Source organism: Amblyomma americanum, chromosome 4 (genome assembly GCF_052857255.1).
Source record: "Amblyomma americanum isolate KBUSLIRL-KWMA chromosome 4, ASM5285725v1, whole genome shotgun sequence".
Classification (NCBI taxonomy): domain Eukaryota; kingdom Metazoa; phylum Arthropoda; class Arachnida; order Ixodida; family Ixodidae; genus Amblyomma; species Amblyomma americanum.
Genome location: NC_135500.1, coordinates 47,556,980 through 47,584,656, shown reverse-complemented (window position 1 = coordinate 47,584,656; position 27,677 = coordinate 47,556,980). Strand labels below are relative to the sequence as shown.

Below are 27,677 nucleotides of genomic sequence, written 5' to 3'. Positions count from 1 at the left end.
ACGGCTCTCCCGGGATCTGGGGAGGGCGCTTCCTTTCTCTGCATGCACTTTCCGCGGGAGCCGCCAGGGGCGCGCCAGTCGCCCGATTTTCGAGTCACGCGGGCGTCCCGGTCGTGCGGCCCAAACTGGGCGCGGGAGTCTTCCCGGACCGACCGAGCTCTCGGGGCTCCGATTGGCGTAGCACTCCGGCCCGTCGAAGCCGCCGCGCATCACGTGGGCTGCACGCCGACTCTTGGCGCTGGACTGTGCTGCTTGGCAGGACTCTGTCGCTTGTGCAGCATGCATCAGTGCGGCGTTGCATCTTGCGCGGCTGAGCTGTCGTCGTCAGCCGCCGCTGGCTGCGTCTCTTGAAGCGTCTGCGGTTTTGGGACATATCGTATCCAAACCTCACCTTCATCACCCGCTTCCAAGGGCCTGCTTCCGGTGATGTCAGTGGGCGGGTTCATTTCTGTTTTGAGCGCCATTGTGTCATCCCTCGTTGGGGTTCTCCGATTGCGTGCGTGACTTTGAGCTTCTGGTCTTGTTCCTGGCGCAAAGCTCGTAAGCGTGTATTCGTAGAAATTACATTCCGTCACTCTATCGCGGGACGTCTCGTTTTCTTCCGCAAGAGAGGCGTATGTTCATTTAGGGCACATCATGCAGGTGGCAGGCTGTCAGTTATTCGTCACGTGCCTGCTTTCCACACTGCAGACATAATTCCGCTCGGTGAACGCGACTTGTTCCGATTCGGCAGCGCGCTCTCGTTCCATAGCCATAGTGATGCTCGCGGCACGAAATGCCGCCGCTCGGCCGTCACAACATCTCAACCGGCGCTGCCTCTCTTCCGTCGCCAGCGAATCTTGGCATAGTTCGTTTGGTGTTTGGATTGCGGCTGCCGTCCGGTTTGTGTGAGCACTTTCTCGCCGGCGTGCGTGCATACTTTCTCGGCCAGTGTTTTGCCCCCTCTGTGCACCGCGACTTTCCGATCTGCGCGTGAAACGCCAGTTTGTGTTCCGCAAGTGTCAACGTTGAGCGTGTGTGGTCGCTTCGCGCACTGCATTTCTCCCTCTGGAAGCTCGGTTTGCCCAGCTTTTTATCTGTCCCCATGGTAGGGCGCGGGATTTTCTCGTAGTGTTGCGCGCTACTTGTGCGAGCGCTCGTTTGCCAGAGCAGGCACCCTTCTGCAGCATGCGCTGATTAGTGCATGAGAGGTAATATGCACGCGTCCTGAGTGAGTGTTTTCCTTGTAGACTATTGTCAGGATAGCAGTGTTAATCCTCTGCACTATTCGTGCACTGTGCACATTTTCTTGGTATAGGCTGCACTGAACCCGGGGGATTCTACGCGGAGAGTGCTATTGAGGGACGTCTGACAATTCGTATATCACTTGCACTTTGTTCAGTGACGTTTCAGTTTTTTTGCCTTACGTTTCCTACGGCGCACATCTCTGGGTTGTTTAGTAACCTTTGTTTTGCATTTTATGCACGGAGTGGAAGGTGTGGGATCTTTGATGTTTCGTCTGTGCGGACTTTCTTGTTTGCTTGAAGCACACTGGGTTGTATCCACAGTGAGTGAATCTTGCAGTGTTAAACACATTCACGCTTGATCTTGTCATCCCGGGTGCTTATAGACAGCCCACCGCAGTGGTCGGGGTGATGTCTCTTCGAAGATATTTAGTGAGGTCCGTTTTTTCAGGTTTCTGCGTTTGACTTCACCGGCCCCTGAAATTACGTCACTTCCGGTCAATCTGCGAGGCATTTCGCATGTACAAACTGCGTGCTTGATGCGTACTAATTCGTAACTTGGGCACAGTTTTTAGCACACACTCTTTCGGCTCTGTTTCGATCCAATTGCATGCATTCCTGGTCGGGCTTTCACGGCTTTTGTTTCTTTTTTCTTGCGCTCGGCGCCGGAATGGGCTAACTGTGCTTGGAACGCCGGTAGCGTTCGTCCTTGCGCATTTTCCCGATAAACTGGGCGCTGTGTACGTATGCCGGCGCAGGTGGGATGTTAATTGCGGCTTAGCCTGGTTTCGATGTGATGCAGCATTGAATCGATTGCTCTCCTTGCTCGGTTTCCTGAAGACGTACGAGATGAAGGCTATTTCTTCGCATCATGGGTGAACACCTCTTTGGCGCCAAAGGTTTGGGTATCGGCGGTGGTTACTGAGCGGCGCACTTCCCGGTGCTTTAGCGCTCAGCTGGCGCGCGATCTTCCGATTCTAACTCAAAGGCCCTGAACAGTTGAAGCCCCGCTCCCTTTCTGCTCGCGCCTCGTTTGGTTAACACGCGGGAAGCTTCGGCCTCTGCTGGAGCATCCGGTTCACCTTGGTGCCGTTTCTGCGGGGACGCCTCTGCAGGGCAGCCAGGAGGGAACACTCAGTGACTAAAAAATTGGTGCGCGGCCCTCACGTGACTATCAGGAATCGCGCCGAGCGTCAAAGGACGACTTGGTGCGCGTGTCGCAAACAACGCCCGTCTGGTGAGTCATCTTCGGCTGCCTGCGAGGAAACCTGCACCAGAGAGGCTGGTCGCAGTACGCCTGCCGTCTTTCTCAGACTGAGCCATGCGCCGCCACAATGTGAGTACCGGCTTTCACTCCCCTCTGCCGCTGGTGTAGGGCGCGTGCCCTTGCAAGCTTCGCGGATCCATTGGGCTCTTAGTGGAGGCAATTGCTCCGTCATCCCCCATCCCCTCCCATGATAATAATCACTACGCACATCTAGTGGGAACTTCACTGGTGTTGCCGTATGTCGCATTCTCACATTCTGTTCCCACATTAGGTCCGCTTCCTTGAGTGACGCACCAGGAGACGCGTAGGAAACTGCATATAGTTCGAGAGCAACGGGGAATGGGAGTGGAGTGGTCCAGGCTCACACCCTGGTGGACGTGAAGACTTGGTAAAGTGTTTTAGAGACACAGCACCCGTACAGCGATGGCAAGTAGCACGAAAGGAAAACGACGGATAAAAACAGGCTCTTAAAGCAACGTGCCCAAAATTTTGTGTTGATTAAAGGGGCTCTGAGACACCTTCCGAGGAAAGCACATCAACTCGCTCAATCACTGCATTGCGTTGTCATGAAACCCTGAGCCAAATAATACACTTCTACACGCAGCGGAGAACCCACAATACGTCCGAAAGTTGGCGAGCCCTTCCCGGCGACTTTTTCATGCTCGCACCCTCCTCCGTCGCTCGCATCTACGTATAGAGGTGGCTACTGGTTAGATTCTTTCAGACGTCAGGCAGCTACCGAGGCCACGGCCAATAAGCCGCGTAGCTCCGGCGGATCAGGAAGCTCTCCCCCGGAGGAGGTGTCGGCGGAGGAGCGCCGACCTTCCAGCGTGCAGAAAGTGACGAGAGAAGATGGAAAAGCGCGAAAACGCTAAAATTAGAATTTTTACTACAGATGACTCAGCTTCTAGAAAACACATTTCAAGATTTCTTGCTGGACAGGATTCGTTAAGAGGTGTGCTTTAACATCCCAGCCATACTGGAGCTTTATTGGAGCCCATTTCAGAGCCCCTTTAATGGGGATTCCTAGCACGGCGGGCTCTTATCTATGTACAGTGAAACCGATCGCTATAACGAAACGGTTTATAGCGAAATAATTGATAGAGTGAAAGTATGGCTATCCCCGTTGGAAGCTTCTATAAAAGCCCACGTGTTTGATGTCTCCTTTTTTCCAAGTAAAATTTTCCTGCAAGGGAATACAACGAACCTCACTCGAATCCCATGGGCCATTTCGTACAGAGTATATCGATTTGTAACGGTGCTCAGCTCTTCCGTACTCATTCGAGGCGGTAAACCGAAATTACCGCGCATATCCCGCTGTGTTGAGCACCGGTCAAAGCGTGCAGCAATCATATCCCGCTTCTAGCGGGTCCCGCATGCTGCGTTTCTCGGGACGATTCGTCGGCTTCGGTGCGACAAAATTCTCACGCTGGCGCACCCATCCTCGCCGAAACTCGGTTACTCGGCCCGCGGAACCATGTCGTGCCGGGTTGCCGCACTCTGTATCGAAGTTAAAAAGGACTCAGCTGTTCTCACGCGCACCCCCTTTCAGATGAAGCATATGCTGCCCAAAGTCCCGGAGTAAATTCGATAGCAAAGTATGCGGAATGCTTATTCTTGGCAACGACTGCACATTGCCGCTGCGAAGCTTAGTAACTTTATGCAGTTGTCAATGGGAGGACGCTTTTAAGCTCGACATGGGAGGCCTTGAGGTTAGGAATTAGAGCAGAATGAAACTTTGGTTAAAACCTTCATGTCCGCTAAAGCCTACCATGTGTTCAAGAGGGAATATGTTTCCGTTGTCACCGGTAAGCAATCCGTTTAGGGATGAAAATGCACCCCAGGGCTTCGGTAGCACACCTTGCCCTTGAGAATGTGCTAGATGACAGCTCACTCTGTTTTTACTCCCGTGTAAGCTAACTCGTATTTAAAAGGCGAGGTCCAGATTAGTTGCCGCTACGGCAGTCGAAAACGCAAGTCAATTTGTGGTGGCCAGATGTGGGCCCTAATCAGAGCTGTTGTGCCGGTCGCGAACAAGCTGCAGATATCGAAGAACTTGGACTTAGCCCCGTGATAAACAAATGTACTTCGTGTCATCTACGGCAGTATTCTTCCATGGCCTGTTCTGTAGGCGCTGCTTGGGCCGCGAAAACACGGGCGCGAGCTGGCGATTCTGATATGTTCGGCTATAGAATGCCTGCATTCGGCTGGCCTAGGGGGCGCTCGGTGCGCGTGTTGAAGGCCGCGTCAGCACACGTCTGCGATATGCTCAACTCTTTTAGGTTGTTCTCGCTCGACACGGAAGCACATAAGCTTATTGGCATGCGACAGTTGCGGCCTAGGTCGCGTATGTCTGTAACGCATGAGCGTCTATAACGAAGGGATCACGGGGCCCATTCGACTTCGTTTTAACGGGGTTAAACTGTAATAACCTCTAAGCGCCTCTCCTATGGCGTTTGTGACATCCGTCGTCTTTCCCTTCGCGTCGCTTTTCTCATGAACGCTTACCAACTCTTCGCACTTTCTGTACACCCCCGTATCGTTTCAAGATGGTATTCGGATGTAGCTATTGGCCCCCCTCGGATAGCGCATTTCCTCAGCGTCCTGTACAGGATGTCCCGAAAGAAAATATACCACCGAAGGAATTCATTCTTGCAGCTTAACTCTTTCCTAATCAAATCGTTCAATTTGAGCGATGGCGCGAAATGGCCCATTCTGCGCGCTGTGCCTCTGCCCACTATGTTACATTCGAACTGTACTTCACTTTCGGACCGGGCTTCTTTGCAAGCCTTATGAGCGATTATTCCCGCGATGCATGTCGACGCGGGGCGACCACGGCGCCTGCGTTTCGCACTGACCCTGCTCAAGCAACGTCGACACTTAATGCAGGCTTTGTGTGCCAAGCTGACGTCCACTAGTCTGATTTCAGAGATGCCCGGACTGCCGACAGGTGCCCGTCTGTGAATGCTCGTTCGCGCCGTTGCCGAGGATATTCGAGCCTTTCTGCTGTGGCTACTGGGCGGATCACGTTCTGTATTATATGCGGCTCTGGGTCGTCCGTGGCACTCCACTGCGCCCAAAGCGCTGCGCGGGAGCAATTTGTCATTTTTTTACTTATCGGAAAGTTTAGCATGAAGAGTTCTGTAATTTTGAACACGCTTTTCTCTTATGTTTAGTCGTGACACGAATACTCTAGATTTTTTATTCTCCTCTTTATCCACCTAGTATATGCATTATTTTTGCGAATTTTTCTCCTATGGGTCTGCAGAAATCCGTCGATCAAATATCTTTTTTTCTTTATGTGATAAAAAAGAGCTCTGCTACCTACGCTTTGATGCGTTCCAACAAAGCAAATTTTCATTTTGGGTGAATAAAATTTTCACGCACACCACCTTGAAATTCCCTGTTTTCCGGAGCTATCGAAATACCTAAGAGGCGGCTGCGTCGTCGTCGAAAGCTACGGGGCCGCTTAACTCACCTTAAGTGGCCAGTGCGATAGCGGTTCATTCTAGAGTCACCGCGTTTCTTTTCCCCGTGCCACCGAGCTTGGAAGAAATATGGCCGCCGCTGCCCAGTGTTGCCAAAACAACAAACACCATAATTTTCAGGGATTTCCCATAGAGCAGCAGGCTTGCAAAGCCTCTGGGCTTGCCTCTAGGATCCATATACATGCGGAAGATGTTGTCTGAACGAGTTACAAAAAGTATTGTTTGCTGTTCATTCTGAGTGTCCGTCCATGTAATCTCCGAATTAGCGAGGAAGTTTAATTTGTAATTTAAAATGACGACGTTACAAAGGCGGCTACACAGGGAACCACGGATGCGATTGCAGTGGTGGGGATGTCGTCAGGGCCAGCCATGACGCTTCCAAATCCGGCGGCGGGAAGAGGAGGATCGCGGAACTGGCATTTGAACACGCCGGATAGAGAGAGAGAGAGAGAGCAACTTTATTAGCCACTTGAGGGTTGGGAGTTAGAGCAGGTGGGCCGAGTGTGGCCCCCACGTGGGGGCGACGTATTGAGACCACGAGATGAGTGCCAGTTGTGTCTTCTTGGCTAGTCTTTCAAGGAGTTGGATCCAACCCTCTGCGGAGGGAGCAGGCAGTAATGTTTGTGGGGGCGGGTTACCCTCGCATCCCCAGAGGATGTGTGCCAGTCCGTGGTCGCAATTAGGACAGACGGATGTTCGGCTGCGGCGATGGCATAGTGCCGCCATGTAAACAATCTTTGGCCGTTAAAACGTGGCTGCAGGAGAAGTAATTATTTATGCCGGAGGGCGTCCGCTGCTTTCTGTGTAAAAATGACGAAAAGATTGACCATCGTTTTCTTTGACTGCTGGGACGCGGTTTTTCTCTGGCATGTCCTCCGAGGGACTCTTACGAAGGATTTTCCGCTTCACCCCGACGGCATTAGATACCTCCAGAGTGAAAACGATGTTGGCATGCCTTACGATCTTGTCATGGCGTTGGGATTGCATAGCATGTGGAGGAGCAGGAAGGCGTTGCGTCACACATATATCTAGACGCGCGGCCAGTTGGAGGGCATTTTAAAGAAGCAATTACAAGTTATACTGAAATAATTACACTTGGGGATCAGGCATCTGACTGGCTCCCTGGACATTGAAAGACAGAGAATTTTATCCTTTCCACGTCAGTCACAGCTTGGCTGGCAGTTCTTGTGTGCATATTGTATCATTTTCTTGGCAATAAAAAATAAAAGCGGCGCTGGCATAGGGGTCTAATGCAGTGGCCAGCGAAGCTGCTCTGTTCGCACCGCCGCGGGCTTGAATCCCGCTCGCGTTGATATTGTGCTTTATTTATTTATTACGTCATGAGCCACCCCGACACTTGTACTCCCGTTGCTACACATTTGCCCTCTTCGGTAGCGATGTCGATACTGTCGCAGCCTCCCAGCTCCTCTGGTGGTGGACTTTCAAGTTTGGCGGCTTGCTCTGATTGGTCCTAGGTGGTCACGTGACACCTCTGATGTCGTCACTGTCTAAAAAATTTGTGAATTTCTGGCCATCCAGCGGGTTTTGCTGCGACGACGGTTCTAATGCTGTCGCATTTAAACTGGCTCCGACCGGTGTCGCCCACCATTCTTTGGGCACGCACGCGTCAAAGCGGCACCGGCAGCGCCTGCTCATTCAGTGCGTGCAGGGTGAAGGAGACGGCAGACGAGCGTCTACAATGGCCGAGGCACTGCGCTGTGGTTGGCGCTTTCGCTACGTGTGCGCAGCCCGTCAGGACGAACTTTTATGCGCGTGCTCGTGGCGACTCTCACTGAAATGCGTCCACAGTCCGCGCTGCCTCGTCATCCTTCGGATACAGTACTTGCGAGTGCATCGCAACCTGTTTCTATTCGTTAACAAGATGTATATCGCTTTCGGCGGCAGTTTCCCGGTTCGTTTGTGCAGCCCGCTGTGTGTGCGAACAGTGAGAATCGCGTCCAAAACACGGAGTGCATTCCAATCCGCTTTGCTCATTATGTAACAGTGCAGCAAGTGTTGAAATGCGTACTGTGATTTCACCCCCTCCGAATGAGCCGGCTTTAGTACATTTGCAGAAGCATCTTGTTATCGTGCGCGTCTTTCAGGCTCCGCTGGTTGCAGAAAGGCACAGCCAATGAAGCATCACGACTGTGCCCTGACGCGGAATTCACTGGGGAGCACGCCAGCACGCAGCCGTGCAAAAAAAAAAAATCCTTGGAGGCGCTAGCATCGAACAGCGTGCGCTGTAAAACCTGTCAGTTCGGCTAGCGTACGATCAAATAATGACGGACACAGTGTAGTTCTCGCCGCGCTTGCCTGATGGTGCTGAATTTTCTAGAGGGTCTATTGCATGTTCGCGGTTAATACAGTGCAGGGTGGTTGCGATTCGGGACGCAGAGCGCAGTTAACAGAACAAAGATTTCCTTCTTGTGAGGCCAACTTTGAACAGGTTGATCGTAAGTGCGCAGTTTTAGCAGGCGCTTAAGGCATAGATTGGTGTCCGCGTTGTAATGGCAAAAGAGGTCTTGGCCAGAAAATGAAAGACCCGTATCGCCGGAACAGCTTGTTTTTACGAGATAACTGCAGTTCGCTCGGAAAAATGACCCATGGCGGCGATACCCGTGCGGGGACGTTGAGTACTTCTAAATGCGAATCCCTGAGGCCGCTCCACACCATTGACTTAAAACAAGTAATCACGGAGTCCTTCATTCTCATCACGGCATCAACTGTTGTAAAGGAGGTTCAAACCAAATACTAAATACGTATCGTCTTTTACTGAAGCCCGCATGGCTGTCCTAAGCATGAAAATCCGTTGAAGGTGGGGTCAAGGATTCTTTTCAACTTACAGAATTGCTCCACTATACGACTATGAAGCAAACCATACAGCCTGTAGGCTGCATGACATAAGTAACGGTTTTGTTTGTGGTGGTTTAACGTCTCAAGGCGACTCAGGCTATGAGGGACGCCGTAGTGAAGGGCTCCGGGAATTTCGACCGCCTGGAGTTCTTTAACGTCCACTGGCATCCCACAGTACACGGGCTTCTAGAATTTCGCCTCTATCAAAATTCGACCACCGCGGCCGGCATCGAACCGGCGTCTTTCAGGCCAGCAGCCGAGCGCCATAACCACCCAGTGACCGCAGCGGCGCCATAAATAACGATGATTACTTTTGGCAAAGACGGCACACGTGCCTCGCTGCCGAAGGAACGGCGACAGGGCCAGAGCAGATCCTCTTCGTCCCATGTGTCAGGGGGATTGTGCGGTAGAAGAGAGCGAAAGCTGTGTAACGCCAAAGCACAGGTTCCAGAGCCGCCGAGAGAGCGGCTACTTTTCAGTTCAAGGCAGCGCTTGCTATTCGCTCGTTTGGTGGGCGTCGTGTGAGGGCGGCGTTGGGTCACGTGCGTGTCCCCACGATCTACGGGATGTGGGCGTCGAGGGGACTGGCCGTTAAAGGCGGAGCGGTCCACGGGGCCCGCTTGGGGCGATAAGAGTTGGGGACGAGATCTGAGGCCGGGTGTGGTGCTGCCCCGCCGACACGCTACCGTCCGCACACGTAACGGGCATTGGGGAGGCGAAGGAACGATCAATAACGGATAATAAATTTGAACGCACTCCTTTCAAGTGATGGCAAGAAAGAAGTTTGCATAGCCCTTTGCGGCGCAGCGTCTCCGATTGTGCACGCCACTTGTCAAAATTTTAACACCACAGCCTTGTAAGGCTCCCGTCCTGCAGAAAATCCGACGTCGTCGTCGGCGTTGTGAGCCGAAAATCCCCGGAGAAGCGACCTAGGTTGGCGACCTACGTCACGTGACCTTGTGGCATCATCACAGCCTACCCACCGGATTGTGAGTGAACTGAACACTGATCGCAGATGGCAGTTAAATGAATGATTCGTCGCTCGCGAAGAGCAACCTGGGTCGCACAAGCCCCTCCGGTGGGAGCATCACAGTGCAGTAGCGCATCTCTTAACCGATGCACTACCGCTCCTGGACTGGTACGAGGATTCCCAGGGATCAATGAATGTAAAATTGAGAATGACCAGTTCCGCATATATGGGTTACCACATTAACGTGGGCTATCACATTAGTAACCGCACATTAGCGCTATCGAGTCATACCCTGAAGGCGGGGCATGAGTGCGCCCTCAAATCTTTTTGGAAAAGTCTTGAGTTGGTTGCACGAAACCAATGATGCCAGCTGCATTTTAGATCTCTTGTTGGACAGAATGGTAGGGCTGTTTCGTGCCTAGAGATAAGGGGTGCTTTTCAGAAACAATGAATAAACATCTACTTTGCGAACTTCTCTATGGTGCGCTCGGGAAGGGCTGTCTGATGCCTTAACTTTTTCTTCTCGCACGCGTTAGAATGTTTTACTGAAGGACACTGTAGCGTGCATGTTATTTTTATAGTGTATTGTGATCTTAGACGATTCTCAGATTTTTCCCGAGAGACAAACGTAATGCGTTTCTGAAAAAGGTTAAAGCAAATACAATCATCACTGTTGAGCGCGCCTTGTATGGCTTCATAGTCGCTCTCTCTCTCTCTCCCTCATTCCTCGATGAGGCTGTGCGCGAGCGGCATGGCTGTCGTCGTTCGCCCAGTAGCACCGGGAATCACCCTGTCCCCCAAAGCGGCGGCTCGACGCTGCCGTTGAACGCTAGGTCGAGGGGTAGAGACGCAGAGCTGGCAACACAATGGGTTACATCCCTTCATAGTTCGATGTAACCTTCATAAATTATGAGAAAGCATGTGACTCAGTCGAAGCCCCAGCAGCCATGCAGGCATTGAGGGATCAGGATACAGATGAGCCTCATGTAACAATACTGGAAGACATATGTAGCAATTGCAGAGCTACCATAGTCCTCCATAAAGTCAGCAATAAAATCCCAATAAGGAAGGGCGTCAGGCAAGGAGACGCAATCTCGCCAATGCTATTCACCGCCTGTTTACAGGAGGTTTTCGGAGCCTTGGGTTGGGAACAGTTTGGTATAAGAGTGAACGGAGACTACCTCAGTCATGTGCGATTTGCTCCTGGCATTGCCTTGTTGAGTCACTCAGGAGGTGTACTGATATGTTCATCAATGACTTGGACAAGCAAAGAAGGCCGGTAGGTATAAGTATTAGAATGCAGAAAAGTAATGTTCGACATTCTCTTGAGGGAGCAGCAGTTTACGACAGCTAGGCTTGTGCTGTAAGCGGTAACGGAATACTTCTACTCAGCGCAGGTAGTGACCGGAGTACCGGATCACGAGAGCGAAATAACTAAAAAAAAAACAGATTGGGGTGGAGAGCACATGCCAAGTACTCTCGGATCGTGAATGGCAGTTTAACAGTATTCCTCAAGAGAAAAGTATATAACAGCTGCGTCTTACCGGCACCTACCTAAGAGGCAGGAACGTGAAGGCTGACGAAAAGGGTTCAACTGAAGTTACGGACAACGCAGCGAACTATGGAAAGGAAAATGACAGTGTAACATTAAGGGACAGGAAGAGGGCAGAATGGGTCATGGAAAAAAAACGTGGGCTAATGACATCCTAGTCGAAATAAAGAAGACCGGTAAATATAGAAATTAGCTTGCAAAATTCGATGCAAGGGAAAGTGCTCGCAATTTCATCAGCTGTTTAGAGCGACCGCGGCGGCTCGAGCAGCTGGAGCGACGAGGTTCCAACAAGTTGGAAATATTTCGCCGCGCCGCTCAGTCACCCGATTCGCTCAGTCGCTTGCATGTGCAGCAGCCTTAACGGACTGGATTCCAAAGGAAGGCAAGCGTAACGTTTGAGGTTAGGAAGTGTAAAGGGGCAGCAGCTGTCACAGAACTGCGTTAATTTTTTGTGGAAATATGGGACAGTCTTCTTTTCTGCAGTGGGCGTAGTCAAGCTGCTGCTGGTGATGATAATAGCAGAGTTTTATGCGAATCATCTGTACGGTCTCGGTTGGGTGGCGCCGCCGTGGTGAGTGTTCTTTTTATGTGGGTTAAAATGCGTAGTTACCGTCACTTATACGCCTAGCTACCTGGCGGAGATACTTTTCCGGGAGCCCTCGACAGTGCGGGTGTCCTGACCCATGCAGAATTCATAGTGAAATAAGAAAACATGTCGATGTATTCAACCACGCATCTTAGCGGCATGCTTTCCTGTCTCTCCTCACACTGTTTTTTGTTTATTTTAACGAAGGACTTGACCACAGATAAAATGCAGGCTCGTAGTGGATTGAAGTTTGAGGACCGGCTTGTGAGCCGGTTCAAAGACGCAGGCTTGAGCTGCTAAAAGAGGCCAAGTCAGAGAGCCTTCTGTGTTCACTCTCCAAAGCATCAGGTGAGAATGGGAGGTTTCCCGTTCTCACGTAGGCAACCAGCGGCCACAGTAAAACGGGACGTTCTTGTGGTAGGAGAAAAACATCAGGGCACTACACCTATCCGGCCTTGGAGGCCGCCGCGGTGGCTGAGTGGTTATGGCGCTCGGCTGCCGGCCCGAAAGCTCCGGGTTCGATCCCGGCCGCGGCGGTCGAATTTCGATGGAGGCGAAGTTCTAGAGGCCCGTGTGCTCTGCGATGTCAGTGCACGTTAAAGAACCCCAGGTGGTCGAAATTTCAAGAGCCCTTTACTAAGGCGTCCCTCATAGCCTGAGTCGCTTTGGGACGTTAAACCCCCAAAAACCATACACCTATCCGGCCTTGGCCACAAACTGTTGCGCTGCGTCGCTGGCTACGTAGAAAATGATTTGCACAGGCGAAGAACACGATCCTCAATGACAAAGTGTAGCCCCGATCGATGATCTGCTCTTCTAAGTGGCATTATAGACAACGGTGTGTTGTTTCACCTTCTTGGCAGCACCACTAAGTAAGGAGAGTCTCTTCCTTGCCTGTTTCAAGCCGCCTTTACAGCTTCCACAAAGATGTGTGTTTTGCATAAAGCGTGGGGCCGGTTACGTTGCGCTGCACAACAGCTGACGGAAGCAGGCGAAGAAAATGGACCACTTGTCTCGTACGTTTACCGTTTTATTGCCAAAGAATCAGTGTCTGCCTCGGCCGTCGTCGACACGGTAAGCAACGTTTCGAGGTTGGCTAGAGTGAGGCGCCAGCGCGACAAGTAGCAGACGACGCGCACGCGAGCCCCAAGCGTAGAACAGCAGCGCCATTTTTGCCGCCGTGAAAGGGAGGTGTGCAGAAATATGCTTTTTGCCTTGCAGGTAAGCGCGTCTGCCTATACAGGAACCGTACTCAGCTTTATTCTCAATGGATGTAAATATAAGCAATAGCTATTCCACATTCAAGCTTGATCATTTATTTAATATCGCGTTCTGACGAAGGAGATGGGTCCTGATAAGAGATACAACGAATCCCAAGTGCACCTTACTGGCCATTTGCATGTATCGATTCATAAGAGTACAACAGTTGGAAACGATCTGATGCGGCAAAATGAAATTACCGCGCATAACTGCTGTGTGCAGCAGCACGCAAAACATGCATAAGAGTCTCCCCCACCAAATGGAAAGACGGCATGAAGCGCTTTTCCCTAAGATTCCTCGGCGTATGCAAGGAAAAATTTTGACGCCTGCGCGACCCTCTTTGTCGAAATTCGAACGTATGCATGCCCTGCTGAACGTGCCGTGTGCACGCTCCTGAGTGCCTTGTTGTGAGATCTGCCTGGGAATTGCCCTTCGATGCCGGCGGGTCATGCTCGTCGGGCGCCCTGTCAGGTTCAGCTTCCGTCCTTGCGGCGTGGTCGCGACGCGTTGCTTGACCGTCTGGCGGTGCGGCTCTCTCGTGTATTTCACGGCATCGACGTCCCGCTGTTTCTCAAGGCGTAGTTGAGTGACGGCGGCGGAAAACAAAAGGGCAAAACGAAATCACTGAGAAGAGCAGTGATATGCTTTGGTGGAAGGTACCCGTGCTCCAGCACAAGACATTGCTGTCATGCGGTGAAGCCAGGCAGGGGCGCCGTTGTGACCAGCATGCTCGTGAGTCATGCGGAGAAGCAACCCGAAAGTGTTACTCGCCACGGGATTGCCGCCGAGCACCTGGTTTAACCACGGTCGCTATCGTTTTCAGCGCCAAGTAAACTGCGCTAAATTTCCAGAACATGTCTCCCCTGATCATATATGCCAGTATTCCTCCAAAGTTCGTTGCCTAGGCGGTGAAGCTCATGCGGACCGCGGAATCAACAGGTGCGCATTGGCTATGGGCCGTATGCAGAGGCCTAGCTCACATTGTGCACATGTTCCGGCCGTGCTGCCATTTTAGGCCTCCTGAGCCGCGGTCCGCTGTTGTGTGTCATGTGGGGTTTGCAAGGCAGTTTTACCCGGCGCCGGATTGTCGACTGAAATGCAGAGAACAATAGTGTCTTCGCCTGCGCGTGTATGAGGCTCGTAGTCCTCGAATAGAAAAAAAAATGGCTGTGGTTTAGGTCTGGTTAAACCCGGAGTGACGCGATAGCCACATCTTGCCGAGCGGAACTCGCTCAGTCGAATTGCAAAGTCAGTCTTTCGCCGCTGCGTTTCGCTGGGCGTTCCTTCTTCATCTTCGTCCCATTTGGCACGGCGCATGCGCACAGCTGTTGTGCGCCGCGCCGCCGGCAGCAGCAGCTGCTCCGCACCACGTGACGAACCCACGTGACCAACGGCGCCGCCACGTGGCAGTACACTTTAACGGAGCTCAAGTGGTGCCACGCTGAAGGGTCGAAGAGGTGGCGTAGTGTAGCTATCGCCAGAGTAAAACAAGAAAAAGCGCCTCGCTGGGCGGGCGGTGGTGCGTGGCATAAAAAAATACGCAAAAACGACAAATAACGCCCAGGTTTACACGTGGCAGGGGCTTGTGATCTTGTCGTGTGTACAAAAACCCGCTATACTTGTGTTAAATCTGGGCTTGTAGATCATCAACGTGTTCAAGCGATCATTGACAGTGCCTTCGTGGACACGATCAAAACCTTAAGCGCCGACTTCGTCAAGGTAGCCAGGTACGATACACGAAGCTTAATGAAACTCAGCAAACACAAAACCCTGACTCTGGCAGTTAAATCTAGGCGAAACACAAGCAGCGACACAGTCCTGAGTTTCCTGACTGAGACGCAGAAGCTCCCAGGCGAAGACGCCAAGCGACTCATAATGGCGCCTACAGACGCGTGTGTTTCAGCAGCAGTTCGAACTCAAACCGTTTGGGTACTCCATTTCACATAGGCTTGGGATCATGAAAACTCCAGTCATAAAGGCTGTTTGTCTGTCGATGGTAATTAAGACGGCACATGTACCATAATCATCAGAATGGAGAACTGCAATAACTGCCGCTGAAATTTCCATCTTCAAGTGATCGTTGTCTGTGAATTTTTTTACCGCTGCTTGCGCACTGCCAGTCCCTGCATCTCTCTTCTTAAAGACAAGCGCAGTAAAGCAGGCCTCACTGCTCTCGTTGTCGGATCGGCAGAAGATCCGACGAAGCTACTTGAACATGAGGACCTTCGTGGCTGAGATTTTCCAATGGTTTTTCCAGCTTGTGGGAGGAAAGCACGTACGCAAGTTCCTGCACCGGAAAAGCAAACGACACAGAATAACACAAATACCACGCACCGACATAATTCAGCGCTGGCAGTACTGCGAGAAAGAGCTGCTAATGTTCGCAGCGGTAATATATTGCTACCTGTGCCGCACCCTTGCTGAAGTCTTTTTTATAATAAAGTCATCATGTGCAGTCGGCCGCGTTCATAGTCTTCATTCCCTAACGCGTATGCTGGCTTATGCTTGGGACAGTGATGAAATTTCTAATGACAGGATTTTGTATACTTCAGCTGACTACCTTTACGGCACCTGTGCTCCAGGGCACCTAAGAACACCTAAACCGGCCTCCGAGCAAACTCACATGCAGACTGTGAGCAGAGATAAATATATTTAAGGGGGCAGTAATTAGATCGAGTCGTACGCGCGTCCGCGTTCAATTGTAGATTTAGTTCACCCGCCGCGGTGGCTCAGTGGTTAGGGCGCTCGGCTGCTGATCCGGAGTTCCCGGGTTCGAACCGGACCGCGGCGGCAGCGTTTTGATGGAGGCAAAACGCTTAGGCGCCCGTGTGCTGTGCGATGTCGGTCCACGTTAAAGATCCCCAGGTGGTCGAAATTATTCCGGAGCCCTCCACTACGGCACCTCTTTATTCCTTTCTTCTTTCACTCCCTCCTTTATTCCTTCCCTTACGGCGCGGTTCAGGTGTCCAACGATATATATGAGGCAGATACTACGTCATTTTCCTTTCCCCAAAAACCAATTAAAAATTAAAAAGTACAGCTCTAAGCGGTGAGAAAATTCCAGGTGTGTTCATTTTTCTCCCTGCGGCCGATATTCTGGGACCAGGAAGGTAAGCTCTCACACTATACTGCAGTCATAATACACGCAGTTCGAATATTAAACATCTGTTCCACCACGAACGTCAGATGCGAACGAAAGAAAAGTGATAAGTTCGCACCAGGCTGTCCGGTTTGGTTTTTGAGGAAACCAAATTGCGCAGTAACTGGCTCATATAACTCAGTGGACACCCGAACCGCGCCGTAAGAGAAGGTATAGAGAAGGGAGTGAAAGAAGAAAGGAAGGAAGAGGTACCGTAGTGGAGGGTTTCGGAATAATTTCGACCACCTGGGGATCTTTAACGTGCACTGACATCGCGCAGCACACGGGCGCCTTGGCGTTTCGCCTCCACCGAAACGCAGTGCCCGGTCGGTAAGTGCAGGCGTATGGCAGCGAGGATCACGAGGATAAAAAGAGAAACCATAATTGCACGCCCCCTCTCCTTTAGCAAGAGTCGCTGCGCCGAAAGGTGATGCGATCTGCTTCACCCATCAGCGGCTTGGGCGTCGAAGCGGCATCTGGCGCCGGTTCTGATCTAAAAACGGTGCGCTTAATAAGATGGATGGACGGTACACTCACGTCTGCGAGGGTCGAAACAGTGAGCGTGCGCTTTTAGGTGGCGCGGGACGTTGTTTTGTCACGCGTTCCTGCGTCCCGCAATATTGTGAGCGCGTCATTACGTCGTTTGCACATCCTGCAGACGCCGCAGATAAGGCTGAAAAGAATGCGAAGCAAATAAAACAGGCACTTTTAATTCACTAGACAAGGTGGCGCTCGCCACCATGCCGATTTAAATGGACTTCAAATAAAATTTATCCATCATTCCTGGTTTTCCGCTACGTTAACGCGTCGAAGCAACAGCTCTCTATGCAACAGCTCCCCCTCGCCGCAGGTGAGAGAAAGTAGAACGCATAGTCCCCTTCGATTTATTCAGGCCCGTTAGACCGTGGGTGCACCTCCTTCAGCGGCCGTCTTCTCATTCCCGAATTTCCTGTTGTTCGCGCGCTTTAATGACTTCCTACACTCCGTTTCATACATCAAGTGCAACGCAGTGAAAAAGTACGGAAATGTATAGTCCGCATGAAGACGGATACGCGGAGGCATGTCACTTCTCGCTTGTTTCTTTGGCCAAGTGGTATAAGGCACGAGAAAGCGGTCGCGCGTCGTCAGCCATAAGAGCGCATTTCATGATGCTCCCGACAAATGTATCAGTTAATAAGCCTACAGGCAAAGCATTTATTATTTTTGCTCACCTCAATAAACGCATTATTTTTTTTTTATCACGGATGTAGACAGCGCGGACAAGACCGCTAGCTTAGGTGGCGTTGCACCCGATGAGTGAAATGGAGTACAGTCGGATTCAAGAAGAAAAAATGGCCATGGGCAATGTATGCAATGCGGAAGCGGTGGTTCTTGAGGGCAACAGAATGGATTCGAAGGGAAGGGGACGATAGAAAGTGAGGTGGATTGGGATAGGGTGCCCGTAGCTGGCACAGCATGTGGTTAATTAAACAGATATGGCAGAGGCCTTTGTCCTGCAGTGGGCGTAGTCAGACATGATGATGATGATGATGACGTCTTGAGGGTTTTGGAAGAGGCCCGCAGCTAACTTTTTTTTTTTTTGCTCTGTGTGCTGAGGCGGGGAAGCGAGCTGTATTGTCTGTCGGAGGTGTTTGTGCGGCACGTCTTGCTCAGTGTGTCCTCCGTTGGTATATGCGTATCTTCGGCACATTTGCGTGGCAGCGAGGAGCGATGCTCTGTGTGGTGTTTACGTGATCAACCGCCACACAAAGCAGCCAGGGCTTTGTGATGTTTTGTGGTTGCCCCCTTTCATGTCCGCGGTGCTCGAAAGGCGAGCATTGTCGGTCACTTGTGAAGTTCATTGCTTTTATTCGACATTAAGTTCATTAGTCCAGTCACGCCCTTCTCTCTTCAGCGAGTTGCCCGGAACGTGGGCACTGCGTCGACCTCCCACGGGCACTTTTTCATGCTGACAGGTCCGCTCATTCAGGCCCGCTCGGCCGTGGGCGCACCTCTTTCCTCCCCGTTCCTCAATTTCCTGTTGTTGGCGCAGTGTTCAGACACTGCCCGCAGCTCCGTCGATTCCACCCTGCCTTTCTTTTCCCAGCGATTTCTTACGCTGCGCCGCTCGATGCGCGGCCCGGCGTCTGCCGCCTTTACGAATCGAGTCCCGCTCATTTTTCATGAAGGACATTCTCTCTCTTCCTCCTCCCTTCGCGTGGCTGCGTGTGTGTGTCAGCTCCCCCCCCCTCCCCCCGCCCCCTTTTTTTTTTATCCCGCTCTGTCCTTTGTCTTTCCCCACGCCCTGTTCAGGCCCGGCTCGTTCGCATGTGAACTCGGACCGCGCGTGCTCTCGCCGGTCGGGGACAATCAATTTTTGATGGAGTCTCGCCGTGTTTTCATTCCGCGTGATTAGGGAGCGGGTGCCGCCCCCTCGCGGAAGAGGCCGGCGGCTCCGGCAGGGGGGAACCAAGAAAACGAACACCCGAAGGGGCGACGGTATCTGTGCTTTGTTTCGGCGGCTGTTTTACGTGAGATGGCGTTTGTTTAACTGAGCCGCGATCCTGCGGCCTCATTGGTTTCTGCCCTGCCTTTGGTTGTGCGGCCATCTCGCTTTCCGTTTTGTACGGGAGGACTCTTGTTTTCCAATTTCTCGCTATGGCTGTATATAGATGTATATAGTTCTGCTTGCTTCCTGCTTCGCGTTGGCGCTGATCTTTCTCGGGTTTTCTGCACCGTAGCAGGTGCAGACCCTGTTCGCCGTTGCTCCCGCGCGCCATTCAACCATTGCTCGCTGTTTGTGTTCAGTTCTTCCGGCGATTTGACTTTGGCAGCAGCTTGGATTGGTTCAGTCGTCCGGAGGGTGAATAATAAGGCCCGAATTGCCGAACGCCAGAAAAGGGATTTGAAACGGTTAAACGGGGAGTGCGCGAGTCAGCTGCCTATCGTACCCGCACGCTCGCGGTCGTTTGCGTTCACGGCGGGGACCCGTTTGAGGGAACTTGGAGAGTGAAAACGGGCGTTCCTCTCTTTGAAGAAATTAATGGATCCCATGCATTATACATGAACCCCTGCGTCTGGCAAGAGGGTCTTTCGTTCTTGCGTGGCTTTCTGTGTTCCTGTTTGCGGGCTTCGCGAGTGTAGCGCACTCTGTTTGCCATTATTGTTTTCACCTCCTGAAATTTCAAAACGACAGGAACGTTACGCCATGAGGAGGCGGCAAGCACATGACGTGGCCATGAAACAAACGTTTGCGTCAGCTGTGGGAAAAGTTTGCTTTTCCACCTTTGCAGGCCTGTTACAGCATTTTAATTCAGTGCTTATTAATGAAAGAGCCTCCGCCCCATTCTTACACATGTCTGCACCGCAACGTTCCGACAGAAGCTTGCTAGCACCATGGGCCTTTGCCTTGGCTTTGCTGCGTATGCCTCAACCGAATGCTGCATCGCTTGGCGGGAACGGTGCCGATGCCCTTTCCACCTTAAACGCTACCTCGGCGGCGCTTGAAGCAGGTTTTTGTTCCTCAAGACCGACGCGGCGTTGCACATCGGCTCCGTCGATTTTCGACTGGAACCGCGGCAATCTGGTGTAACACCTATCAAACCTGTGCGACTGCATCTGTGAAGTCAGCAGGATCCTGGAGACACCGATCTGACCCAGGTACGCCCAATTTTCGGCCATTTCGAGCAACCCTCCGCATCACCACGTAGCGGTCGAGCTAAGCCTAACGGCTTCGGCTCCCCCGCCGCTGGCTGCGGAGACGCCCGCCGGTCAACCGCTCAACATGGCTCTGCCTGAACAACGCGGATACGACCCCACGACTCTGTCGTGGTCGTCTGTCCCTGCAAGCCAACCAGAGGATGGCCCATCCACCATTTCGGCGCAGCAAGCTGCCCTTTTTCAAGTCGTTGAAAGCCGGCGCCGCCGCCGGCAGAACGCACGAGGAGCTGCAACGCCCAAGACTCCTCTCGACAAATCAGCAACGGGAGACGCTCGCGCTCCGTCTTCTAAAGGTCCACAAAAGTCATTTTCACGAGTCTCCAAGTGGACGCCGAAGCCGACGGTCAGGATGAACCCTGACGATTACGTGATCGTGCTGCGGCCACGCAGTACGGTCGCCCACAAGACAGCATTCCAGCAAGGTGAGCTCGGCGCTGCCATTTCGGAACTCATCGGCAGACAGCATATGAATGCGATTACAATTTCTCCCAATTGGGAGCAAAACATTATCGTCTGCGGCACGCAGAACCCCGAGGTAGCTCAAAAGCTTCTGACGGACATCCAAATTACAACCAGCAAAGGATCGCTCCCACTTCACGGACACCTCAAGCTCACCGGTGATGTGTGTCGTGGTGTGATTTCTGTGCATAACCTTGAAACCAGCGAATCCTTGAAACATAGTGTGCAGTGGCGCGGTGGTGATTTAGTCCATGTGCGCAAGCTGGGAAAATCGAATGTAGCTGTGTTGACTTTCGAGGGACGCAGCGTTCCGCGTTACGTCCATTATAATGCAGAACTGACTCCCGTCAAGGAGTATAAAAAAACGGTGCCAGCGTGCTACCGTTGCGGCACACTGGGGCACCGGGTGGACAACTGTCCCACCCCGGTCAAGGAAAGATGCGGCCTTTGTGGTCAAAACGTGGGGCTTGGTACTGAGGGGATGGCCCCCCACGTCTGCAACCCTATGTGCTTAATCTGCGGGGGCCCGCACCTCACCAGCTCCCGCGAATGCACAGCCAAATTCATCAAGCTGCCGCAGCCAGGGCCCAGGACGCCATCCAAGGGAGCCAATTCCGGCGCTACACGGGGAGGGCGGCAGCAAAACAACCAGAAGACGCCACGACGTGGCGTGATGCCTCCCCCAGGCAAGACAGCAACGGTAACGCCACCACCCGGAACAGCTGAGTTCCCAGCTCTCGGCGCTTCACCTGGCGGAGCCGCCTGCAACCAACCCAAGGTAGGCAGCTGGGCGAGGGTCGCCTCCTCTTCTTCCCCTCCTCCCTCCTCCCCCACCAGCACCGCCGAGACGCAAGAACTCAAGCGCGAGCTCGCCCTCTTGCGAGCTCAAAACGAAAAACTAGCCAGCGAGCTTAACTCGCTCAAAGCCAAATTCCCTACTCAGCCCGCGTCGAGCGAAGAGGAAGAAAATATCACAGACAGGGAGATTCCTACTAATGTGGAGAGTCGCGCCGCGGCCCTGGAGAGCCGGGTGACCGCAATTGAAACACAATTGGCTGACCTCCCCCAAATTATCCACGATACCATTGCGCGTCAGGTGGAGAGTGTCATCGCACAGGTGACCCAAGCAGTAACTCACATTATCCAAAAATGGATAAAAGACAATCCGCGCGTCCTTAAACGCGTAGGGTCCATCAGGGACGATAACCGCCCCTCCAAATTCAACAGAGTTATTCCCGATGAATTTGACTTCTCGGAAGACTCCTCCACGTCTGCGCCGGGCACTAGCGGACTGGGGAGTCTTAACAACGTAACCCCACCCTCTGCCTCCTACCATGGCCCCCAACCCTAAGTCGCGAGCAAGAGCAACTCAGCCGCTTACAATAACGCAGTGGAACTGCCGAGGTCTCAAGAACCGCACGAAGCGGACTCATCTGCGCATCTATCTTGAGACCTTTGAGTTTCTCGTCGCCGTGGTTGCCCTTCAGGAACCCGGCGCCGGTGCCAAACTCACAAACTACACTACATTTCAACACAACCCGCAGACATGTATACTTGTTCACAAGCAGTATACTGCGCAGGAAGTCACGCTCCCCACAACACCGCCTTTCCCATACACGATGGTGTCCGTGCTGCCCCTAAAGCGGTCTGACCCACCTGTACACATTCTAAACATTTACTGCCCACCTAAACTTAAGAACGTCACGTTCAATGAAATTTTCACCCAAGCAATGCAGGTGGCGGGAAGGGATCCCCTTCTGATCGTCGGCGACTTCAACGCCCCGAGCAGGCTATGGGGGTACCCCCGGGAGGACAGACGTGGGCGGAAGCTTGCGGAACTTCTTTCCACACTTGGACTTACTTTACACACTGATCCCGCCAACCCAACACGAGTCGGAAATTCGATTCAACGAGATACTTGCCCGGACCTCACATTTACACGCAACATACGCCATGCCGACTGGCTGAATACAGAGGACACTCTGGGTAGTGATCACTGTATAATCAACACCACCATTTACATGCGTCCCCTGAAACGCCCACTAACACAAGCTCGTGTACCGGACTGGACGACTTTCCGCACATCTCTACCTATCGTAGATCCCCTCCAGTCGGGATACGACGCATGGTCCAAATCGCTCACGTCTACACTCAGGCAACACGAGAAGCAGATACAGCTCACAGAAACACAAACGGACGTGGACAACCACTTGCTCCACCTTTGGGAGGCCCGCCGCAGCCTCACCAAACGATGGAAGAAACAGAAACATAACAGACGCCTAAAGAAACGCATCCTCGAACTCACACAACAAGCAGCGGAATATGCTACTCAGCTAGCCGACACTAACTGGGTGGACCGGTGCAACGCGGCTGCGCGCCAGATGTCTGGCCGCAACACGTGGCGCCTATTCCGCGCTCTCATCGATCCAATACAAACACGCACGGAAACCCAACGCCACTTACATAGGGCATTGCACAACTTTACAGGAACGACAACACAGCTAGCGCACACGCTCAGGGATCGATACCTTTGTACCACTAAGGACCCCCGGCAGGCGGCGTACTCGTATGCAGGCGAAGAGAACGCGGAGCTGGACAAGCCGTTCCAGCTCCACGACCTCCGGGCGGCCTTAAGCAAGATGAAGCGGGGCACTGCACCTGGGCGCGACAAGGTTACGGTCAAGCTTTTGGCCAACCTTCCCGACGCAGCCTACACCGCGCTCCTCAAATACATCAATAGCATTTGGGACGGAGAGACTCCTCTCCCTCTCGATTGGAAATCGGCTCTCGTGACCTTCATTCCGAAGGCCGGCAAACCTATCGATGTGGAGAACCTTCGCCCCATCTCTCTGACGTCTTGTGTCGGCAAGCTGATGGAGACGATGGTGCGCGACAGACTCTCCGATTATCTCGAAACACAGCACATTTTCGCGGACACCATGTTCGGTTTTCGTCCTCACAAGTCAGCACAGGATATACTTCTGCAGCTCCACCACGACATCTTAGATCCTGTCGAATGTCCCCAAAACGACAAGGTGGTCCTGGCCTTGGATCTTAAAGGCGCATTCGACAACGTCAAACATGCAGTAATCCTGGACCACCTCAGTAACACCAACTGTGGCCACAAAACATTCCATTACATAAGTCAATTTCTTACAGACCGTCAAGCCTATATACGCATACAAGATGCGGAACACGGGCCATACACCATCGGCTCGAGGGGAACACCTCAAGGCGCGGTCCTGTCTCCCCTGCTCTTCAATTTGGCAATGCTTCGCCTTCCCTCCAAATTGTCTTCTCTGCCCGGGATACATCACGCTCTTTATGCGGATGACATTACAATCTGGGCCACGCAAGGCAACCTGGGCCACATGGAGTCCTGCCTGCAAGCAGCAGCGACCCTAGTCGACGACTACGCGGCCTACTGCGGACTCCAGTGCGCCCCAGCTAAATCAGAATTTGTGCACTTACGTCCCTCCCCCCGGGACACAACTCCGCTTCACATCAGTCTCCCCTCGGGACCGATCCGGGAGGCCAAGGAGATCCGCGTCCTTGGCCTCTTCATACACCACCAACGCAGAGTCGACACCACCATAGCCAAACTTCGCACGGTGGGAGACCAGGTGGGCCGAATGGTCCGCCGGGTCTCAAACAAGCGGGGCGGATTACGAAGCAAGGATGCACTGCGGCTTGCCCATGCTTTCGTAACGAGTAGAATCCTCTACTCAACTCCCTACTTGCACCTGCGCAAACATGATGATGACCAACTGGAGGTCATCCTGCGGAAAGTCATCAAGCGGGCTCTCGATCTTCCGATCGCCACGTCCAACCAGAGGCTTCTGGCCTTGGGCGTGGTGAACACATTTCGGGAGCTTCGAGAGGCCCACTTATGCAACCAATACACGCGTCTTGCACAGACCACATCCGGTCGCCGCCTCTTGGACCGGCTACACATCAAACACGACTACCACATTGAGGAAAGGGAGAGAGTGCCAGAACCCTGGAGACGCGCCCTCCGGGTCCGACCCCTTCCCCGCAACATGTCCAGTGAAGACCATAGCGGTCGTCGCCAGGCGCGCGCGGAAGCGTTGGCGCGATACTATGGTAACCAAGAACATGTGTATTACGTAGACGTTGCCGGCCCACACCACGGGGGGTGGTACACGGCCGCAGTCGTACACAACACAAACACAGTTAACGGGCTCACTTTCAAAGCCTACAGCGCAACACACGCGGAGGAGATTGCCATTGCTCTGGCTCTCACGAATCCCAAGTCAAAACACATCATCACCGACTCGCGAGGGGCCTGTCGGAACTACGAGTTGGGCTGGGCTCCCCCGCTTGCCTGGCGCATACTGGAATATCGCTGTCGATCTGAAGATCCAACTCCACGCAACCTGATTTGGGCCCCCGGTCACCAGGGCCTCCAGGGAAACGAACAGGCCGATCAGGCCGCCCGCGCACTCTCTCCCCGGGCTATCTCCCTGTCCTTGGAAGGGTACTCCCAATCAGACAATCTGGCCATTACATTCAAACAAATCACCGATTACTACAAGGAGGAGCACCGGCGCTACCCGGCCCCTTGTAAGGGTCTGGATCGCGCTGACGAGCGCCTCCTCATCAAAATTCTCACTAACACTGTACTGTGCCCGGCGGTGCTTAAACACTTCAATACATCCTTTGATGGCACGTGCCAGTTCTGTGGGGAGGTGTCTGACACCTTCCACATGGTTTGGGCGTGTCAATCTAACCCTTCTATCCCCCCCAACCCCAACCCCACCAGAGAGGACTGGGAGGCGGCCCTGCTCGGCTGTCAAGACCTGAAGAGCCAAAAGGCCTTGGTTCAACGGACGCGGGCGGCGTTGCTTGCCAATGGGGCCCCGGAATAGGGGCTCCACCTAGTACTGTGAGGGGAAAGGGCCAATAGGGTCCTACCCCAATCACCTTTCTGTAAAAAATTTATTGCTTATAAATGTTTTTCACCACCACCACCGGCGGCGCTTTTCCCCTGTGGCGGCGTGTAGTGAGCACTGCTGCTTATGGGACTTACCGATGCTATGCAACGGGAAGTAAAGCGTTGTATGCGGCCGGGCCGGAGGATAGAAAAAACAATAAAATTCAATTCTCAGGCGCCAATAAAAAATGAGCCGAGCTGCCATGGTATAGCGACGCTCATCTGCAGTTGGTGATGTCTCCACGTTAAATTTTTTTTAATAGACGTGGCTGCCATTGTATCTGCTTTAGAACTCTGCAGTTATGAGCCAGCCATATCGCAATAGGCAACACTAAACACATCTTGGACGGACTCTACAAAAAATACATATCAGATCAAGTGCTACGCCCCTGAAGCTGGCTGGATGGAGACCCAGTAGAAGCTATAGGAATAAAACCTGCTGCCAATATCCGCCTTTACGTAACCTGTGAGCGCGAATGGGCTCCCGGTTCAGCCGAGTGAATCGTTCTTCATACCTTTGCGTCCCATCGACGCAGCGGTCCGAGTGGCGTCTCAATGCTTCAGCTAACACCGACATACTTAACTGACGATTGTTATGCAAATTATGCCTTCAGGCTTTCATTTGTGGCGGTCTTTAAGAAATGTTTGACACGCAGTAATTGGCGAGTATTTACTGGGGGTGTGCGAATATTGAAATTTTCGGGTTGGAATTGAATACGAATATGAAGAAAAAATGGCTCCGAATATGAAATCGAATATCTAATATTTGTTCAGTAAAAAAAAAAATTCAGAAAGTGATAAACAAGCAAATGATGTTTTTTTTTTCAATGTAGCGTATGGTCTCTGCAACTAAAATAAACAAAACTAGACTGCCTCAGTACGGTATAAAAGAAAATGTGCACAGAAATGTACACTATTCATGAGACAGCATAGCAGTATCCAAAACCAAAACCAGTTGTTGCGCGAGTTGGTTATGGATCACTGGATAACAGTATCCAAACTGTAATGAGGTCATGCGAAACAAAATCCATAAAATGACAAGACTGCAACAAAAAATAGCATGATGACTAGTAAAACCTCATTCATTAGGAGTTCAAGGGACCGGAAGAAATGCCCACTTTATCCGGAGGCCTAGGTTTATAAACTTCCCCTCGCCCCACGAAAAAAAAATAACCTGCCGAAAATGCGAAGATGCAGTAAGGCCTTGTGAAGCAGCTCCATCACGTTAACACCTGTAAGCCTGTGACGAGCCTTGGAGAACAACGCAAATGGAAGCAAGAGGCCGGGGAACACACACTGGCGTAGGAACGGCGAGGCGGCTTCTAAAAAGGAAAAATAAAGAACCTGCGACGCTCCAGCCGGCGTCCAAAAGCCGCGCGGAGCTGGGATTGGACTACCGGCGAATGCGCGGGCCGGCAGTTGCTGTTGCCGCGGGGCAGCGTCGAAGCTCAGAAACCGAAACTACGCGGCGAGGCTATCTTTTGACCTAACGACAAGGGCCTTCCGATCGTTGACACGCCTGGCGTTACGCCCACTAAAGAGGTGCGCGGGTTACAATGCACCATGCAATAGGCGGGATTTTTACAGGATCGCTTTCCCTATTGTGACAACTCGACGCGCCCCTTTAAGCCCGTTTCACATGCAAGCGAACCGCTCGCGAACTCCGCCGCGGCGGCGAGTACGCCCTCTCTCAAGCGGCGGAGAAAGCCCCAGCGGCTGGAGCGGCGAGGTTCGGGCAAGTTGGAAATTTTCGCGGCGGCGACGCGGCAGCACCGCATCTCAACCAATGACCGCCCGGCAAGGGTGGCTAGACTGGCCCGGCGTTGCCACGCGAGTTTGTACGCCGCACGTACGAACTTTTGTTTAGTAAAGAAATTGTATAAAGCGCTGTTTAATGCTTAAAACGCAATAATTATATTTATTTAAATAAACCATGAAAAAAATGACAAAATAATGCTTTTATATTACGCTTTTTTTTGTGTTTGCAGGCCACCAAAACCGGTTGCAGGCGCATATCTTTTGCCCGCAACATTGGTTTTCGCAGCGGTGGGAAACGCGGAGCGGCGATGCATGTGAAACGAAAGCTCGCGAACCGCTTCGCAGCGCCGCGCCGCTGTTCGCTCTGTTCGCCAATTCGCTTGCATGTGAACCGCCCTTTAGGAGGCTCCCGCGAAAATCCGCAAGTAGGCTTCCCCGCATAGCGTAGTTTACAAAACTTCACTTC

General features: G+C 52.4%; 1 protein-coding gene across 3 annotated transcripts in view; it reads left to right on the top strand.

Annotated features, from left to right (window-relative positions):
- The window catches only part of LOC144127925 (protein O-mannosyl-transferase Tmtc3-like), a 542,030-nt gene that overhangs the window by 78,568 nt on the left and 435,785 nt on the right, over positions 1 to 27,677 (top strand). Inside the window, exon 1 of one of the 3 annotated variants that reach the window (XM_077660930.1) lies at positions 128 to 2,559. The exons of the other annotated variants lie outside the window; for them this stretch is intronic. Coding sequence (XP_077517056.1) covers positions 2,545 to 2,559 — 15 coding nt within the window. The 5' untranslated portion in view covers positions 128 to 2,544. Of the gene's footprint in view, positions 1 to 127; positions 2,560 to 27,677 lie in introns of those variants that run through there. 3 annotated transcript variants of the gene reach the window in all.